General features: G+C 43.8%; 1 protein-coding gene and 1 pseudogene across 1 annotated transcript in view; both read left to right on the top strand.

The window, feature by feature from the left end:
* Positions 1-659: 659 nt before the first annotated feature.
* On the top strand, positions 660-2,727 carry LOC149435054 (E3 ubiquitin/ISG15 ligase TRIM25-like; annotated as a pseudogene).
* A 2,145-nt stretch (positions 2,728-4,872) lies between these two features.
* The window catches only part of ANTKMT (adenine nucleotide translocase lysine methyltransferase), a 20,133-nt gene continuing 5,141 nt past the window's right edge, over positions 4,873-19,864 (top strand). Inside the window, exons 1-5 of the mRNA XM_089663068.1 lie at positions 4,873-4,936; positions 9,412-9,575; positions 11,986-12,090; positions 13,495-13,635; positions 17,807-17,857. Coding sequence (XP_089519194.1) covers positions 9,414-9,575; positions 11,986-12,090; positions 13,495-13,635; positions 17,807-17,857 — 459 coding nt within the window. The 5' untranslated portion in view covers positions 4,873-4,936; positions 9,412-9,413. The remainder of the gene's footprint in view (positions 4,937-9,411; positions 9,576-11,985; positions 12,091-13,494; positions 13,636-17,806; positions 17,858-19,864) is intronic.

Raw genomic sequence — 19,864 nt, 5'->3', positions numbered from 1 at the left:
TTCTGTTTTAGGGCTGAGCATTGTTGTTGATAAACATTGTCAGGCTGCTCTTTTCTTTTCTTTTTTTGACTGCTCCAATTTGGGAGGTTTCTTTTGTTAACACTTTAGCTGTCAGCAGGGGAACACCATTGACAGCAGATTGAACCATCCTTTATTAAGGACGCGGCAACCCCATTTCTTAGCAACCAGTAATTGCCAGCTTTTTTGTGGGTTTTGTCTACATTTCAGCTGTCAGCGAGAAAATCCTGCTGACAGTTGCAAGAACCGAGCCTGAAGGTATCAGTGTCAGGTATCAGCATTTGTACTGATACTCGTGCAAATACTTAATATCGGCACCGATATCGATATCAGTGCAACCCTACTGACGACGTGCAAATTACCTTCCGATTTCAAAAGCCATACTTTACACTGCAAAAAAGTCTTTATCTTTTTTTTTTCTTATACTGTACTTTATGGGTGATCAGGAACTGGAAAAAGGCCTTGTTAATATATATTTTTAAGACAGTTGTGGCATTTAGGGGAAGTTATCATTTTTTGAGGTTTGCTTACTCATTCAAAAGTTTTCACATGAATATAGATTAGATCACAGGATCGTCTAAACAACAATTATGAATGCCAAGAAAGATATTTTCACTTTCATTTCTTCTGAACTGTCAGCAATGGCATCTGCGGATCTAAGAGAGGAGCTGGAGTGTTCCATCTGTCTGAGCATTTATACGGATCCTGTAAACCTAAAATGCGGACACAACTTCTGCCGAGCGTGTATTGATTGTGTGCTGGACAAACAAGAGAGGTCTGGAGGATATTCTTGTCCTGAATGCCGACAGGATTTTAAGGAACGTCCTGTACTGCAGAAAAACATAACTTTGTGTAACATAGCAAAGCGGTTTTTGTCTGCTCCACCAAACCAAGAGGAAACAGGGGTCTCCTGTACTTATTGTGTTGATATTCCGGCATCTGCTGCTATCTTCTGTCAGCTGTGTGAAGCCTTCCTCTGTGAAAAACACCTTAAAGTCCACAGCAAGCATCAGAACATGTCTTATCTGACCCCAACACTTTCCAGGAGAGCAGAACATGCTGTGTTCATAAGAAGATCCTGGAGTATTATTGCACTGAGGACACTGCCTGCATATGCATGTCTTGCAGGCAGGATGGAGAACATCAGGGACACCAGGTGAAGAAGCTGGATGAGGCTGAGAAAAAAGAGAAACTGAGAAATGTTCTGCAGAAAGTGAAGACAGAGAGAGTGGAGACTGAGAGGAGAGCCCTGAGTCTGCAGGAAAGCTGGAGAAAAGTACAGGAGAAAGCAGCTGATGAAACCGAGAGGATCACTTTCCTGTTCAGAGACATCAGGAAACAGCTGGTAGACCTGGAAAAGAGAGTCCTGAGTGAAATCGCTAACCAGGTGGAGCAGATCTCAATCTCGGTTTCGGATAAGATCCAACTACTTGAAGTAAAGAAGGATGAGCTGTTCAGTAAGATGTGTTACATTGAGGAACTGTGCTACATTTCAGATCCAATAACTATCTTGCAGGAATCAGACACGGGTTTCTTGCACGACAAAGAGATGGGAGATGATGTGGAAAGATGGAGAACTGCTAATCACCTAATGGATGGATGTGACCTGGATGTGGCCCTCATATCAGCCACATTACACACAGGTTTATCTGATATTATGTCTGGGATTAAACATACAGACACAAGAGGCTTTCCAGGTTCAAATATAGAAGACACAATTTACACTGAGGCCCATGAACCATCAATGCCATTCTGTCAACCCATCTCAACTGAGATGGGAGAAGGAAGACTAACTATTGGGTTTGTACAGAAAATATCTGGACTGTTGGACAAGGAACACTTATCATTGGATATAAATACTGCTGGTAGTTATGTACATATTTCAGATGATGGCAAAACTGCTTCCTGGTCACCAAACCAGAATCACCCTGAAAAACCAGGAAGATTTCAGGATCAGCCTCAAGTTTTAAGCAGTTATCCTTTTTTCTCAGGACGGCATTGCTGGGAGGTGGATGTCAGTGGGTCACAGAGGTGGATAGTTGGGATGTGTTATCCTAGTATAGCCAGAAGCGGTGATCAGTCATTGATTGGAAATAATAACAAGTCCTGGTGTTTGGAGAGGTGGGATAGTCTGTATTCAGTCATACATAACAGTGAAGTAATACAGTTGCCTGACAATGTCTCTAGTGATCGAATCAGTATCTATCTGGATTACGAGGGAGGGCAACTCTCTTTTCATGATCTGTGTTACCCAGTCCGACACTTGCACACCTTCACTGCCATCTTCACCGAGCCCCTATATGCTGTTTTAGCTGTAGGAAAAGATGGTAGAATAAAGATATCTCGGGGAAATTGGGACATGTGAATGATGGGATGGTAACCTCACAGGGATGGTAATACAACTTGTAAAATTCTCATCCAGCTGGATGAGGCAATGCATCTACAACAGTCACACCATGTGTTTTGGCGTTGGGTTTTTATCTAACTATAACTCATTAAAGCAACCCTGTTGTTATGCTATATGTGCTTAGCCAATTTGTATATACCAGGCTTTCCCAACCTTTTTATACCAGAGGAACCTTTCAAATATTTTTTAGGTCTTATGGAACCCCCTACTATAAATCATTACATGAACAGAAGACAATATGTTATCTCCATCAGTAAGTTCTAGATATAATAAAGAAAATAAGAAATGTGGTGTTTTCCCAACTGACTCTCAAAGTGGGTAATTTTTTGGATATCTTGGTGGTCAGTGAAAAAAGGAATACATCCTTAAATTAATGGTCATTGGAGAATGTCATGTAAATGTAATGTAAAAAAAAAAAGAAGAGGTGTTCCATTGAGCCCAGGTTACTACCTCTTCCCATCTATTATGCAATCTCTAGAGGAAAAGTAGGGCTCCACGGAACCATGGTTGAGAAAGGCTGGTCCATAATTCATTCTTCTGCTGCCTACACCACTGAACAGTGCTCCATTCAGTAACAAAAATCATTCCTCCAAAATAGGGAAACCAAAACACCTGTAACGCAAGGTCAACAGGAGGAACCAGTGGGACTGACACTCCCAGAACTGTTGGTTTCCCAGAAGACTTCGAAGGATAATTTGTAATGGATGTGAGGGTGTTCAGCAGCACAGGCAGCAGGAGAGGTCAGTATTCACACTCTTCCTTTATAGGTACAACTTTATTGGGAACCTCAGTTTAGCGGCATGTCACTTGAACATGTTTTATGAACTGACAACTTTCTCAAAGCAGGGAAAAAAACGAAACTTATTTAGCAGAGAAAGCAGCACACGTTACACATTGTTAGGCACACAGTTTACACTTTGATTGCCCCTAGATGTTAACCCCTTCCCAGCCAGCATCGTTAGTACAGTGACAGTGTATAATATTATCACTGATCACTGTTTTAGTGTCACTGGGGTTGTCATCCACATGGAAGAAAAATATATTTGAAATACATTTAAAAAATATTCTTCTCAAATATATTGCCATATTAGAAATACTACAATTTTGGCCGTATTCAATATATTGTAATATATATATATATATATATATATACACACACACACACACTGTATGTTGAAATGCGTTTTTATTACAAAATATCTAAAAAATATTTTTAAAAATACATTTCAAATATACTGTATGTCTTTAAAAATACAATTCTACATTTTTGGAATGCATTTACAAATATATGTAAAGATTACTTTTTTATGTTACAATATGAGCTAACAAAGTTATTGACTATTTATACACAGACGCTAATTGAAATTTTAAAAAGCCACAGATGTGGGAAACTATCCTTAAATCGGATTTCCAATCACACTGTAAAAAAATAAAAGTCAGCAGCTACAAAAACAGCTTTTAAAAAACAGCCACTTACCTGTCCCTCGGTCCCGCGGTGTGTCCCCCGCAGCCCGTTTCACCAGCCATCCTGTATTCCAGGAGGCCGGCATCTTCAGTGTGGGCACCCGGCTGTGATAGCTTCTGGCCCACTGCGCATGCGCGAGTAGCGCTGCGCTTCATGAATGGTCCTGTAGTCTTCTGGGACCTGTCACGTGTCCCAAAAGACTACAGGGAGGGAGGGAGGACACCTTCTGCTTCCCATCACCTAGGTGATCGGACTGGAAATGGGAGCGGGTACCTGTCAAATTCAGGTACCCGCTCCCCAAATGTGCCAATCCCTAATGGGGAGCAGTCCATAAAGCGGAACTTCCCCTTCTGGGTGGAGCTCTGCTTTTAAATAGAAGTTTTTTGGCTTAATCAGTCATATTTTTAATATCAATGCCAAAATGTCACCATATCTGCCAGAGTATGCAAACTTTTAAGCACAGCTGTACCTAGCACCTGCCCAAAGCTATCACAAGGGGGATTGTTAACCCCGCGTGATAGCAATAAAGTTAAATGAAATCATTTTTTTTTTAAAGTGTTAAAAAAAATTACACGAAATAAAAATAATGTTGAAAAAAAAAGAAAAAAGTGTATATAATGTATTAGGTTCTAAGCCGTTTTTTTTTAAATGCAGATTTTAACATGTATGTGGGAAATATAAAGAGGATAATACATTCATAAAATCAGTACTGTGCATTTAAGCATATTTTTAAAAAAAAAAAATGGTAAAAATGGTCGGATAGCGAATAGCTTGAATGAAAAAACACCCAATGATATGGTAATGGATGTAAAGGTGACACTTTGGTTCCACTTTTATCACAGGGGACATCAGATTTACGGCACATGCCTCACATTATTAGCTAAATATAATAATAATAATAATAATAATCTGTCATTATAAAAGGCTCAGTGTGCAGCTTTTTCACTCGTTTTGGTGACTTACTTGCTGTGTGGAACTATGATGCTGGTCTCAAGTTTCCAGCCGGAGCGGATTTCCAGTGCACACAGCAGCCTGTCCCGGCTCAGGTAAGCAGGGGGGATGAGACGCTATGTAGTTGCCATGGTGATAGACAGTTGGGGCGCGAGCTCCCGCAGAGTGATAGACAGGCGGCTGTGATCCGCGCAGGGGAGTCTGGGAAAAGGGGGAAAAAAGCGCGCGGAGAGATTAAAATGGCGGCGCCCAGTGACCTCCACAAAGCTGTATTCAGTCATATTGGTGCCAGTCACAGGGAAATAATGGCTGAGTGTCATACTGTCTGTGTGTATAAAATACCTCCGTGCACGTATACAAATACAAGTATGGACTGTTAACTATTTGCTGCTGCACTCATTTTTCCACAAACATGACTGAACCTTTACATTAATCCTTGGTGCACACCGATGCGGTGCGGAATTAGCAGCGTTTTCTGTGCGAATTCTGCACCGCATCAGAATTGCGCCCCATCTGTGCGAACCGCTGCGGGTGTGTGTGTTAACAACTCCCCGAAAGTGGTGCGAAGTGCAGAATTGGATCGAATAGGTGTGAATACCCATGCGATCCGATTCTAGTGCGGACCCAAAAAAGGGTCCTGCAAATGTACGGCTCCTATTGCACCGCGCACAAATCGCATGTGATTCACACAGGAGTGCGGTTCCTGTGTGAATCACATGCGATATACCGCACCGCACATATGTGAACCTGGGCTAAAGGTCCCATTTACTTGCAGTCCACACCCTCCCACATACACAGCCATTGAAAAATTACATTTGTAGAGTAGAAAAGACTAAACCACCTGTCTCTTCTTTGGAGAGCTGCGGTTCACATAGCGTTGCCACCTCATCCCTTTTAAACCAAACACATTAATTAAACAGGTTCTGGGGCTGATTAAGGTGGTAATTAACCCCTTCATGCCTAATGCAGGCCGTAGACGGGTCGAAAATTGGCCGATTTAAAAAAAAAAACGAAAAATTGGTCGTTTGATTGGCAGATGTTACCACCAACGTTAAAAAAATTGGCCAATTTTCGTCCAATCTACGACCGGCATTAACCCCATAACTTCTGTCCCTTGTAGAGTCGGGGGAGCACACCATACAATGTGACAGCAATACATAAGAAGAAGAATTCCAGTCCGCTATTATATTTTATATGAAAAGTCTTGCGGTTGCAACAAATGTATCCATTTGTATCCAAATAAAAACATTGTAATACATTGTTTGGATTACAATGTTTTTATTGTATTTTTTTTTTATTGTAGACCTGTAATTTTTAGGAATACCGTATTTTCTGGCGTATAAGACGACTTTTTGACCCTTGAAAATCTTCTCAAAAGTCGGGGGTCGTCTTATACGCCGGTATACGTCAGGGCGGCACTTTTTAGGGGGGCGGCGCGGTCCCCCCCTTCCGACGGAAGGGACATTAAGTACAGGGGTGGGCAGAGGGCTGCTGTCTCTTACCTGGCTCCCACGACGACCCAGTCCAGGAAGCGCTGCTCCTTCAGTCACTCCGGCCACTCCCTCACTCCTGCCACTCGGCTCCGCCTCCTCACCGGTGATTGGCCGCCAGAACTGTAGCTCAGGAAAGGCACACAGGCGGCCAATCACGGGCGAGGAGGCGGAGCTGAGAGGACCCGCGAAAATCGAGTGAGGGAAAAGCCGGTAAGTGTGCAGTGCAGAGGTGCTGCTGCAACCACATATGTTGGCTGCAGCAGCACCATACTGGAGCAGGAGTCAGCAAGTGTCATTGGTGTCAGTGGGAGGAATAGTGCCCCATCATTGGTGTCACTGATACCAATGATGGGGCACTATTCCTCCCACTGACATCAATGATGGGGCACTATTCCTCCCACTGACACTAACGATGGGGCACTATTCCTCCCACTGACACCAATGATGGGGCACTATTCCTCCCACTGATACCAATGATGGGGCACTATTCCTCCCACTGATACCAATGATGGGGCACTATTCCTCCAACTGACACCAATGATGGGGCACTATTCCTCCCACTGATACCAATGACGGGACGCTATTCCTCCCACTGACACCAATGATGGGACGCTATTCCTGCCACTGACACCAATGATGGGGCACTATTCCTCCCACTGACACCAATGATGGGGTGCTATTCCTCCCACTGACACCAATGATGGGGCACGATTCTTTGCTCTGACATCAATGATGGGGCACGATTCCTCGCTCTGACACCAATGATGGGGCACTATTCCTCCCACTGACACCAATGATGGGGCACTATTCCTCCCACTGACACCAATGATGGGTCACTATTCCTCCCACTGACACCAATGATGGGGCACTATTCCTCCCACTGACACCAATGATGGGGCACTATTCCTCCCACTGACACCAATGATGGGACACTATTCCCCCCACTGACACCAATGATGGGGCACTATTCCTCCCACTGATACCAATGATGGGGCACTATTCCTCCCACTGACACCAATGATGGGGCACTATTCCTCCCACTGACACCAATGATGGGGCACTATTCCTCCCACTGATACCAATGATGGGGCACTATTCCTCCCACTGACACTAATGATGGGACACTATTCCCCCCACTGACACCAATGATGGGGCACTATTCCTCCCACTGACACCAATGATGGGGCACTATTCCTCCCACTGACACCAATGATGGGGCACTCTTCCTCCCACTGATACCAATGATGGGGCACTATTCCTCCCACTGATACCAATGATGGGGCACTCTTCCTCCCACTGACACCAATGAAGGGGCACTCTTCCTCCCACTGACACCAATGAAGGGGCACTCTTCCTCCCACTGACACCAATGATGGGGCACTCTTCCTCCCACTGATATCAATGATGGGGCACTATTCCTCCCACTGATACCAATGATGGGGCACTATTCCTCCCACTGACACTAATGATGGGACACTATTCCTCCCACTGATACCAATGATGGGGCAAGTAGGGGGTCGTCTTATACTCCAGAAAATACGGTAACTCACTGAAATCTGTCCGAACAAGAGTCTAGTAAATATCCCGGGTATGTTAAAATTTGAAACATGAAATAGTAAATTATAATTTAATAAATAATCATTAAAAATACAATAATATTACATTTAATTCAATAATATAATCAAACCAAAAACACGGAAATGTGAAATATAGCGCCAAGTTCGCACATCACTGAGCAAAGTCGCAAAATCGTTTTCAGTGTCTGATGAGGAATTTCCCCCACGAATCATTATCACTCAATTCTGCAAGTGGTTCTGATTTACTATCACTGTTCTCTAGCCGGTCTAAAACCGCTTTTGACCTAAAGGGCCCTTTTTGGACGCCATGGACGTTTCTCAGTTTCCAGGCAGAAAGAACAGTAAAAATGCAGGCAGGGCGCCGGACAAAGCACTCGGGACAAAATGTATGTGAAATGGTTTGATACAGGAATGTTATACTATGTGATTTTAGTGTATTTAGTGAATGTCACTTTTTGACATTTTAAATTTCCGGCCGGTTCCGTCCCCCGTACGTCCCGACGTCGCAGGGAACGGAACCTGGAAGACAGATGCCGGCATCGGCCGGAGGACATTGCCGGGGACACTGCAGGAGGGACATCGCGGGAGCGCAGGACAAGGTAAGTAAAGAAGTGATCCCGGATCAACGCTGCAGTGTATTCCTGAGTGTAGCTCGGGGTTACCGCTTGTGGTGCTGAAACTTTACCCAGAGCTACACTGGGGAATACCGCCAGGGGGGTTAATGTGGTCATATTAGGTCAATGATATCACGAGCATCCCCACCAATTTTACCAAATGTGACCACATGGACATATGAGGTCAGTGATGTTATTTCCATGTGGTCTTATGAGGTCAGTGATGTCACAAGCATCCTCACCCCTTCTTAATGTCAGCTGTTGGAATCCCCTGTCCTGCAGCCCAATGGACCAGGAATGACAGCTGACTTCCAGGTCCTGACCTGCTCATCAGTTAAATATGTTCCTCCTTTGCTCTGATCCTCCATATATATTTTTTCCAATGAATTGCTTCCTAACCACTGGTTTTAATTCTTTTTTGTTTTTCTATGTGATCACGTGACCACAAAACTTCAACTTTGGCTGGTTCTCGTACACCAGATGTAGAGAAGGGAGTAAGCCTGAGAACCGGAGCTTTGTGGACATGTGACCACAAAGCGTCAACTTTGGCTGGTCCTCGTACACCAGATGTAGAGAAGGGAATGAGCCTCAGAACCGGAGCTTTGTGGTCATGTGACCACAAAGCGTCAACTTTGGCTGGTCCTCGTACACCAACTGTAGAGAAGGGAGTGAGCCTGAGAACCAGAGTGTTGAATATTTAGGAGGTATTTTAAAAACTGTGAAGAGGGAGGATCGAAGCAAAGGGGAAACAGCATTGGCCAGTACGCTCTCCAAAACCCTCTCACTACTTTGCATGAACTCACATCAAAGTCCCAGCTCTTCCTGGATGTTTTTTTTCTTTGTTGTAGTTCTATTGTAATGACTAACAGCATCTTTCTGGCTGCAGGAATGGATGAAGATGGAGTGCACGAGGTGGTGACGGGGATAGAAGGAAGACATCTAGGGGGGTGGGGGCTGCTGCAGATAGCAGGATGTACAGGTTTGGCGGCTTACTCTGTGTGGGCATTGGTGCTGATGCCTGGCTTCAGGAAAGTGCCATTAAAATTGCAGGTAAGTCTTCTCAAGTCAGAATAATCACACAGTAATGTCCGTAAGAAATAAGGAAGATATGTTGGCTCCTCTCATATAAAAACATAAAAGCCTGGATGAAGTCTCATGTCGCCTTTTCTCATTATAGTCCTGTACTCCCGGATGTTATGATTTGTGACCTATTTTAGCTTGGACATGCCTTAAAATTCCTTTTTCTGTCAAATAAATACTGCAGTGCTCTGTGCTGGCAGAGCAGAGTAACAGCCACACCCCTCACTACAGCCGCATCCCTCATCACAGCCACAACCCCCATCACAAGTTTCCTAAAGCCGGCCATAGACGGAGTGATATTCTTTCCTGCAACCTGTGGTTTCCCCATCAACACAGTCAGTGTTCCTCCTCTGGAGTCATTGGAGTTGGTTTACTAAAGGTAAATAGGCTGTGCGCTGCAAATGCAGTTGCTTTAGATCCAAAGCAAGCAAAAATGCTGTTTTTTTATTTTCCTTGCATGTTCCCCTCAGATCTAGAGCAACTGCACTTTCAGTGCACTTGAAGTGCACAGCCTATTTGCCTTTAGTAAATCAACCCCGTTGCATCCCCGCCCGGAGAATAAATAATAGCCACTAGTAATAATCGCATGTAAAATCCAACAGGCTGGTTGTACCTGAGTTGATCAGTCGATTAATTTGGGTACAATCACCTTGCCCATGCATGATTCGAATCTCGTGCTGGTCCCTGCTAAACCTGGGCGAGATTTGAACCGTCTATGGCCGGCTGAACGTAGATTAAGGAAAGGGGGCATTAGCTGATATTACTTGTTATTTTTGGATCTATATGATCGATTGTGATAAATATCAGTTCAGCTTTTCACAATGGCTGCCTGTGGTGTGTCAGTGACCCAGAATGAATTGACATACGTATGAATGTTAGCTCCTAATGAATTCATTAGCTACGCGTTTCTAATTTTTTCATGCCAGCCTTTCTTAACATTTTACCCCAAAGGAACCCTCAAAATATTGTTCAGATGTCCAGGAACCCCTGATAAAAATAAATACATTAGTTTATGTGCCATTGATAGCCCCTATGTGGGCGTGCCTCTTGCAATGCTGGAGTTACAATACTGATCTCTTTTTTTTTTTTTTTTTACCATTGATAGTCCCTGTGTGGGCGTGTCTTTTGCTCTAATCCTTCTTGTTAAATTGTTAACAAAAGTTAATAAAAACCATTGAAATACAAAAATAAATAGTATCATCAGTAAATTGTAGATATAAGAAATGAAATAATAAGGAATGTGGCTTCCCTAGAGTAATATGACTCCCAAGGTGGAGCATTTTTTTGGGCCTCCTTACATTGGTGGTCATTGGAAAGTATGGTTCTCCAAAGGCAGATGGGGGTTAGTCCTAGGCCACTGTCTGTGCCCATCGATGTTGGCCCTGGAACTATGCAGGCACCATCTGGAGGAAATTTATACCACTACTTATTGATTAACTCCTTGGCGCCGACTGTACGCAAATATGCGGTCTCTCGACGGCTGGGCCTTGGTTCCACATATTTGCATACCCAACGTAACCAAAACATGTGGTGTGTCAGTGACCCAGAATGAATTGACATATGCATGAATATTAGCTCCTACAGAATTCATTAGCTATGTGTTTCTATTTTTTTCTTAGTGCACACCAGCCTTTCTTAACAGTTTACTCCAAAGGAACCCTCAAAATATTTTTCAGATGTCAGGGAACCCCCGCTAAAAATAAATACATTGATATCATCAGTAAATTGTAGATATAAGAAATGAAATAATAAGGAATGTGGCTTCCCTAGAGTAATATGACTCCCAAGGTGGAGAATTTTTTTGGGCCTCCTTACATTGGTGGTCACTGGGACGTATGGTGCTCCAAAGGCAGATTAGGGTTAGTCCTAGGCCACTGTCTATGCCCATTGATGTTGGCCCTGGAATTATGCAGGCACAATCTGGAGAAAATCTAAAGCACTATTTATTGATTAACTCTTTGGCACCGACTGTACGCAAATATGCAGCCTCTTGATGGCTGGGCCTTGGTTCCACATATTTGCATACCCAACATAAACAAAACGTGCCTCACGGAAAGGTCCTGATAGCTACTTGCAGTCAGGAGCTTTCCGATCATGTGAAAGTCAATAATGGCGGTCTCACGACCTTAAACCCGGCATCACAAACCCCTTAAAGTGCCAGGAGGCACCTGCACCAAGAGGTTGAGGAACCTCTAGCAATCTTTGGAGGAACCCTGGTTGGGAAAGGCTGGGTTGCAGGATGACTGTCCATATGATGTCACTATACCTTTGTAGCTTGATATGTTTTTGTCAGCGTTAGTTTTATTGACAAGATCACTGCTACGGCTCGGTATAGACGAGTTCTCACATGTTTTATTTTTTTGTCACTTTGTCTCCTTAGGTTCCTTACATGCCAGCCAGTGCCAGGCAAATGGATAATGTACTAACACTGCTGAAGGGACGGTCGGGAAAGATGGTGGACCTGGGCTCTGGCGATGGCAGAATAGTAAGATCATAATTGATATATGGCTTTATTCAGTAAACATTTTTAGGAAACAGAAGTGCATTGACCCATAGAAGCCCCCTGAATTCACTCTGGTCATACTAGTACAAAATGAAACACTGGGGAAAAAAAACAAAAACACAGATAAATGAAAATGGCTTCCGACTGCGTAACAGATCAAATTCTAAATCCTAACACTGACGTACAAAGCTGTCACCATACTGCCCCAAATTACATCACCGACCTAATATCCAAGTACCACCCAACACGCACACTCCGCTCCTCACAAGACCTCCTTCTCTCTAGTTCCCTGGTCTCCTCCTCCCATGCCCGCCTCCAGGATCTCTCCAGGGTGTCTCCCATCCTCTGGAACTCCCTACACAAACCCATCAGACTATCACCTACTCTCCTCTCCTTTAGGCGCACCCTGAAAACCGACCTCTTCAGGGAAGCCTACCCCACCCCCTGCTAACTTGCCGACCTCCTCCACTCTTCCTACCACTCCATCCCCCACAGTTATCTCCTCCTGTGCCACCATCCCCTCCCTCCTAGATTGTAAGCTCCAAAGAGCAGGGCCCTCGATCCCCTCATGTTTTGCATTGTATTGGTATTGTTCTGTCACATGTTCTGTCTCCCTTTGTAATGTACAGCGCTGAGCGAACTATTGGCGCTTTATAAATACTGTATAATAATAATAATAATAATTAAAATGCATTTTTATTAGAAAATATATGAAAAATATTTTTAAAAATACATTTTCAAATATTCTGTATGTCTTTAAAAATAAGTTTAATCTACATTTTTGGAATTTATTTACAAGTATATGTGAAAATATATGTTAAAATTACATTTTTATATTAAAAAAAATGTGAAGAATATATTTAAAAAAATATATTTTTAAAGATATTTTTCATATATTTTGTAAAATATAAATAAACGCATTTCAATATGCAGTATACGTGTGTGTGTATATATATATATATATATATATATATATATATATATATATATATGGAAATATATTTTGAAATATATTGAATACAACCAAAAGTAGTATTTCAAATATATATCAATATATTTGGGAGGAACATTTTTAAAATATATTTCAAATATACTTTTCTTCCATGTGGGCTGTGTTAGTATGTAGACTTTAATACTAAAGGAAATCTTAAAATTTTGCTTGACCATAACTGCCCATTATTCAGAGCTGGGGGGGGGGGAGCCCTGAGAGTTTCTGTAGGTAGACGATTAGGATTTCTGTGTACTGTAGAGCAGTATAGGGATTTGATGTCTCTCTATGAAGATAGAATATTACTAATAATGTAAATAACTTGCTGTGATCACATCACATTACTGTACCACAATTGCGGAATTCTCTAAGCCACGTTTCATGTAATTGTTTTGCAGGTTCTGGAGGCGGCCAGACGGGGCTTCAGTCCAGCGGTGGGGTATGAGCTGAACCCCTGGCTAGTGCGTCTGTCATATTTCTACGCCTGGAAGTCGGATTATCACCGCCGGGTGTCTTACCTGCGAGAAGACTTGTGGAAGGTAAATGACCTGAGACCTAAAACCACACTGTTCCTCTTGAGGATTCTGAAAATAAAGCCAAAATGATAGTATTACCTTTGGCTGGACCCTATAGGCTGATAAAATTTGCCAGTTCTTTCTTCAGTTTGACATTTTTATGTTTTTGTTTTTTTTTTTTAGTTTTGGCCAGATTGTAAAGAAATTATTTATTGTGGTCTGTGACCTCAGTTGGGGAGTTTCACTGTCCATTTGTCCTGGTGACCAGTGGCATCCCTAGGGGGGTGCGGGCCGCACTGGGTGACACCATCAGAGGGGGTGCAGGAGCAGGATGCCGGTACAGTGACAGCTGCCCCCGCCCCGGTGTAGTGGTAAAATGAGTATCCTCTGAAGCAACTGCGCATGTGCCAGTTTCAAAGAAGCCGTTCGCCGGCTGTGTGCTAAAGTCAGAGATCGGCTTCTTCGGCCTGAAACCAGCACATGCGCAGTTGCTTCGGTGGATACATATCTTCACGGGATACTCATTTTACCACGGCACCACTCCTTCCTCTCTGGAGGGGTGACACCACGTGTTACTGCACCGGGTGACACCAATCCTAGGGACGCCTCTGCTGGTGACCATTGTCATTGGGAGTGATAGAGGAATCTATACTTTTGTTGTTGTCACCAGAACAGGTAATAAAAGAAAAGAAGATAAATCTTTCAATGGGGACACTTCTTCTGGCGAAAGGTCACTTTGGAGAGATTTTCTTTCACTTTCTGCTGGGTCCACAGTACAGGAAAGTGATGGAAAATCTCCCTTAAAAGACACTGATGAAAAAAAAAAATCTAACTTGGGATTTAACCCTCCCCTACTATATTCCAAATGTGAAAAAAAGTTTTGGCCTTTGGTATACTTTATAGTTGTAATGGGAGCTATCAATGCATTGTGGTGGTGTTTATTCAAAAACATGGGACTTTTCTTCTCTTCTCTTTTCTTGTTTTCCTTCTCTCCCTTCTCTTCTGGCTCTATTCTTCCTTTCTACTATTTGTGTTTGTACCTGTGTGTGTGTTTTTTGTATTCTATCCTCCTGCAACACCGGAACCTGTGACTGAATAGTTAACATGGCTGTGCTTTTGCCTTTTATACTTCTGTGTCTCTCTGCAGTCTTTTTTGTTTGTTTCCTCAGGCCGTATCTTGTCACTACCACTTTGGTTCTAGAGGCCTACTGTACCCTGTAGTAGCTTGTTTTCAGGTTAATACTTCTAGAATGTTAGTATTTGCTGGATATTACTAGGATCTCCCTGTGTTCCAATCTTCAGTGTTCTACATATTTATCTTGTACTGTTTATATGTATCATTTTCCCAAGTCATTGGGTCTTGGGTTTGTTTCACCTTTTGTACTGCCGGTACCTTGTTTTACATTCGGCCCCACAATGGCCTGCTTGTTTGTATGTTTGTCTGTTTTTATTTTTTCTTATGTGCTCCATGTTGACATAAAATCTTTGACAAGGAAAAACATGGGATTTGTCTGGTTTTAGTTGCGATGGCAGCCCATTCAAAATGTATACGCTGCTTAAAGCAAATCACAACAACATATGCCTTACCGGACATTAACCCCTTGGCACCGGCGCCTCCCGGCCCTTTAAAGGTTTCAGAAGCTGAGAGGTGTGGCAGAGTTTAGGGTCATGTGACGGAATGTCACGGCGGTCAAATGATCGGGAAAGGTCCCGATGGAAAGAGGAGATCGGGAGCTTTCCGTGAGTACCGGACATGTGTGCTGGGTGCGTGCAGGGCGCGCTCTCTCAGCACATATGTTTTTTTTAATAGAACGCAAATGTACGGCCGCTCGGCGTCTAGGTCCGGACGCCGGGAGGCCGCACATTTGCGTTCGGCCGGCGCCAAGAGGTTAAGGTGCATGTGGCAACGCACCACAACAGACTGCATGAGTATGAAAGTGCCTTTAAAGGCGAAGTGCAGCCACAGCTTTTTTTGGCTGTAAGTCTCCTGTGGATCATGGGAGTGCAGTTGGTTCTGCACTCCTTTGACCTGTTTTCAGCTGACAGTGTGCTGACGTTTGCTGTTGGCTGCCATCACTCAGCTGGTCCAGGCTGGGGAAAGATCCTGACTTTGAGAGCCTGAGCCAGCCACTCCCTCCTCCTCCACAGCCCAGCGCTCCAGTGAGCGCGGGGGGATGGCAGAGCAGACAGCGGTGACTGACAGTCCCACTCTCTGCTCAGAGTAGCTGTGAGAATTCAGCGATCAGCAGTCATGTGATCGCTGAGTCCTCACACTTAGAGCCGGTGGGGGGGGGCAGATGCAGCATTGGACTGATGCTGCATCCTCCTCCTACATAAGTATGAATTTGAAAAAAAAGCCACCCCATACTTTTCTTTTACAGATTGGGCAAAGTGACATGTCCTTTTGTTAGGCACCCACCATCCTTACCCACCCACCATCCTTACCACCCACTGCCAAAGCCCTCAAAAAGACCTGAAACTTTTAGGCACGGTCATGTGACCTTCTCCCTTTCCTCCTAGGAGCCAATAGCCACATGGTGGAAGGAAAGAGGTTCTAAACCCTGTGTAAGCTCCAGCATTCAAACATGGTTGTGGGGGAAGTGCAGTTAAGGTCAATATCAGTATCAGTGGGTGGGTCATCCTTACCCACCCACCCACCATCCTTACCACCCCCTGCTAAAGCCCTCAAAAAGACCTGGAGCTTTAAGGCAAGGTCATGTGACCTTCTCCCTTTCCTCCTAGGAGCCAATAGCCACATGGTGGAGGGAAAGAGGTTCTAAACTCTGTGTAAGCTCCAGCATTCAAACATGGTTGTGGGGGAAGTGCAGTTAAGGTCAGTATCAGTGGGTGGGTCATTCCCTACTTGAATGTGCAGAGCTCTATTAAAGCTTTCCACATGTAGTACAGAACTTGTCATTCAGATTGATAGAACATCCATATGTTGGATTCACTCACTGATGAATTGTATGTCTAGCACAGGAAGGGGGGGGGGGGGAATGTCAGGGATTTAGAAGCAGAAACTTTTTTTGTGGCACAGGCTTTTTGTGGTTGTAAAGGTAGAAGGTATTTCATCTTTATGCATTCTATGCATGAAGATAAGAAACCTTCTCTGTTTAGCAGCCCCCCAACCCCCCCAATACTCATCTAATCCTCCTCTCGATCCAGCGATGTGCTCTGGAGTCTTGGCTACCCTGGGACTCCCTCTCCACCATTGGCTCCCGCTTTTATCAATAACTGCCAGTCAGTCAATGAGGAGGGAGAGGGGCGGAGCCAAGCCATGGCTCCGTGTATCAATGGAGCCTGCTTGGTGCCCCCATAGCAAGCTGCTTGCTGTGGGGGCACTCAAAAGGAGAGAGGGGCTAGGAGCGCCGTCGAAGGTCCTGAGAAGAGGAGGATCGGGGCTGCTCTGTGCAAATCCACTGCACACGGCAGGTAAGTATAGACATGTTTGTTATTTTAAAAGAAAAAAAAAATTTGCCTTCACAATCGCTTTAGGAGTACATTCACACCAGCCACTGCATTGCAACGCGGCAGCAGGTGTGCAATGTGGTGAAGGCAGTGCTGATCGCAACGTACCGCACAGGCTCCTTTTTTAAAAACAAACTTTATTATTATGTCACACAGTGACTTTTCATAAAGTACATCGGAAACAATGTATTCAGCCTTGTCTTCCAGAGAGGGTGCGGTGGGACTGTGCTGGAAAAGCCGCCCAACGTGGTCACACTGCACCTGTTATGAATCTACACAGTGGCTAAATGGTTAGTACTTCCACTTGGCAGTACTCGGGTCGTTGGTTCAGATCCCAACCACAGCACCACCTGCCTGGAGTTTGCATGTTCTCCCTGTGCCTGCGTGGGTTTCCTTTGGGTACTCCGGTTTCCTTCCAAACTCCAAAGACCTGCTGGTAGGTAAATTGTCCTTAGTATGTGTATGTATGAATGTGAGTTAATGACCTTAGATTGTACGCCCCTTGAGGGTTAGGGACTGATGTGAATGTACAATATGTATGTAAAGCACGGAGTACATTGACAGCGCTATATAAGTGCCTGAAATAAATAAATACCCTAAAGCTGTTTTCTGAAATCAGGAAATGTGACCCAGAACATCCGAGAGACATCCAAGAAGAGGCACATACATGTATTTGGTGATTTATGCATATCTCATTTGTAATTTCATGAATGTTCTTCACACACAGATGAAACTACATGACTGCAAGAACGTCTCCATATTTCTGGCCCCGAGTGTGGTGAGTGCATGATGGTGTGTCTTTCTTTAGTATTTGCAGTATATTGTGTTCACCTTACAATAGTTTCCTGAGTCTTCCATGTGTTGGTGTTGCATGAATGAATGTGCATGGGGGATGTTCCAGATCATGTAAAGTGTTGGATGAATGAGTGTGTATGGGGGATGTTCCAGATGATGTAAAGTGTTGGATGAATGAGTGTGTATGGGGGATGTTCCAGATGATGTGAAGTGTTGGATGAATGAGTGTGTATGGGGGATGTTCCAGATAATGTAAAGTGTTGGATGAATGAGTGTGTATGGGGGATGTTCCAGATGATGTGAAGTGTTGGATGAATGAGTGTGTATGGGGGATGTTCCAGATCATGTAAAGTGTTGGATGAATGAGTGTGTATGGGGGATGTTCCAGATGATGTGAAGTGTTGGATGAATGAGTGTGTATGGGGGATGTTCCAGATGATGTAAAGTGTTGGATGAATGAGTGTGTATGGGGGATGTTCCAGATCATGTAAAGTGTTGGATGAATGAGTGTGTATGGGGGATGTTCCAGATGATGTAAAGTGTTGGATGAATGAGTGTGTATGGGGGATGTTCCAGATGATGTAAAGTGTTGGATGAATGAGTGTGTATGGGGGATGTTCCACATCATGTAAAGTGTTGGATGAATGAGTGTGCACGGGGGATGTTCCAGATGATGTAAAGTGTTGGATGAATGAGTGTGCACGGCGGATGTTCCAGATGATGTGAAGTGTTGGATGAATGAATGTGCATGGGGGATGTTCCAGATGATGTAAAGTGTTGGATGAATGAATGTGCATGGGGGATGTTCCAGATGATGTAAAGTGTTGGATGAATGAATGTGCATGGGGGATGTTCCAGATGATGTAAAGTGTTGGATGAATGAATGTGTATGGGGGATGTTCCAGATGATGTAAAGTGTTGGATGAATGAATGTGTATGGGGGATGTTCCAGATGATGTAAAGTGTTGGATGAATGAGTGTGCATGGGGGATGTTCCAGATGATGTAAAGTGTTTGATGAATGAGTGTGCATGGGGGATGTTCCAGATGATGTAAAGTGTTAGATGAATGAGTGTGTATGGGGGATGTTCCAGATGATGTAAAGTGTTGGATGAATGAGTGTGTATGGGGGATGTTCCAGATGATGTAATGTGTTGGATGAATGAATGTCTATGGGGGATGTTCCAGATGATGTAAAGTTTATTTTTGGATTTTGCATGCGCCCCTGGTTCAGAGTTTCTCAGGTATGTAATGGCAACTTGATATAGAATCGCTAGTTTCATATTTACATAGTTAGTCTGGCTGAAAAAAGACAAAAGTCCATCCAAGTCACCAGCACTTCAGTAAAGATTCTCACACATTTATTGGTGGGACACGAGATAAAGGGGACATTTTGGGGCCTTCCAGGGTCCCTTCCTCAAGGTGACATGGTGACCTTGAGGAAAGGACCCTGTGAGGCCCTGAAATATCAGCTTTATATGACTTATGTAATGTTCCTCCAATAAATGTGTGAGAACCTACATTGGAGTGCTGGTGGCTTATCATTCTCACCACTTATCTTCTCCAATGTAGCTGCTGATGGCCAAGGTGCAGTAGTGAGCTGTAGCTGCATAGATCAGCACCACAGCTACAGCAGCAACTCTGTAAGTCCTCATGCACATGGGATGTTTTTACAGCGGCTGTATTTGGCTTTTGAAGTTTTTTTCTACAGCCAGTAAACCCCCAGCATGTTATCATATACAGTCAGGTCCATAAATATTGGGACATCGACACAATTCTAACATTTTGGCTCTATACACCACCACAATGGATTTGAAATGAAACAAACAAGATGTGCTTTAACTGCAGACTGTCAGATTTAATTTGAGGGTATTTACATCCAAATCAGGTGAACGGTGTAGGAATTACAACAGTTTGCATATGTGCCTCCCACCTGTTAAGGGACCAAAAGTAATGGGACAGAATAGTAATCATAAATCAAACTTTCACTT

This window comes from Staurois parvus, unplaced genomic scaffold (assembly GCF_062004578.1).
Source record: "Staurois parvus isolate SC_StPar_1 unplaced genomic scaffold, SC_StPar_1.0 ptg001620l, whole genome shotgun sequence".
In the NCBI taxonomy this organism is placed as follows: domain Eukaryota; kingdom Metazoa; phylum Chordata; class Amphibia; order Anura; family Ranidae; genus Staurois; species Staurois parvus.
The sequence above is the reverse complement of the archived record's forward strand: the minus strand, read 5'-3'. Positions and strand labels throughout refer to the sequence as shown.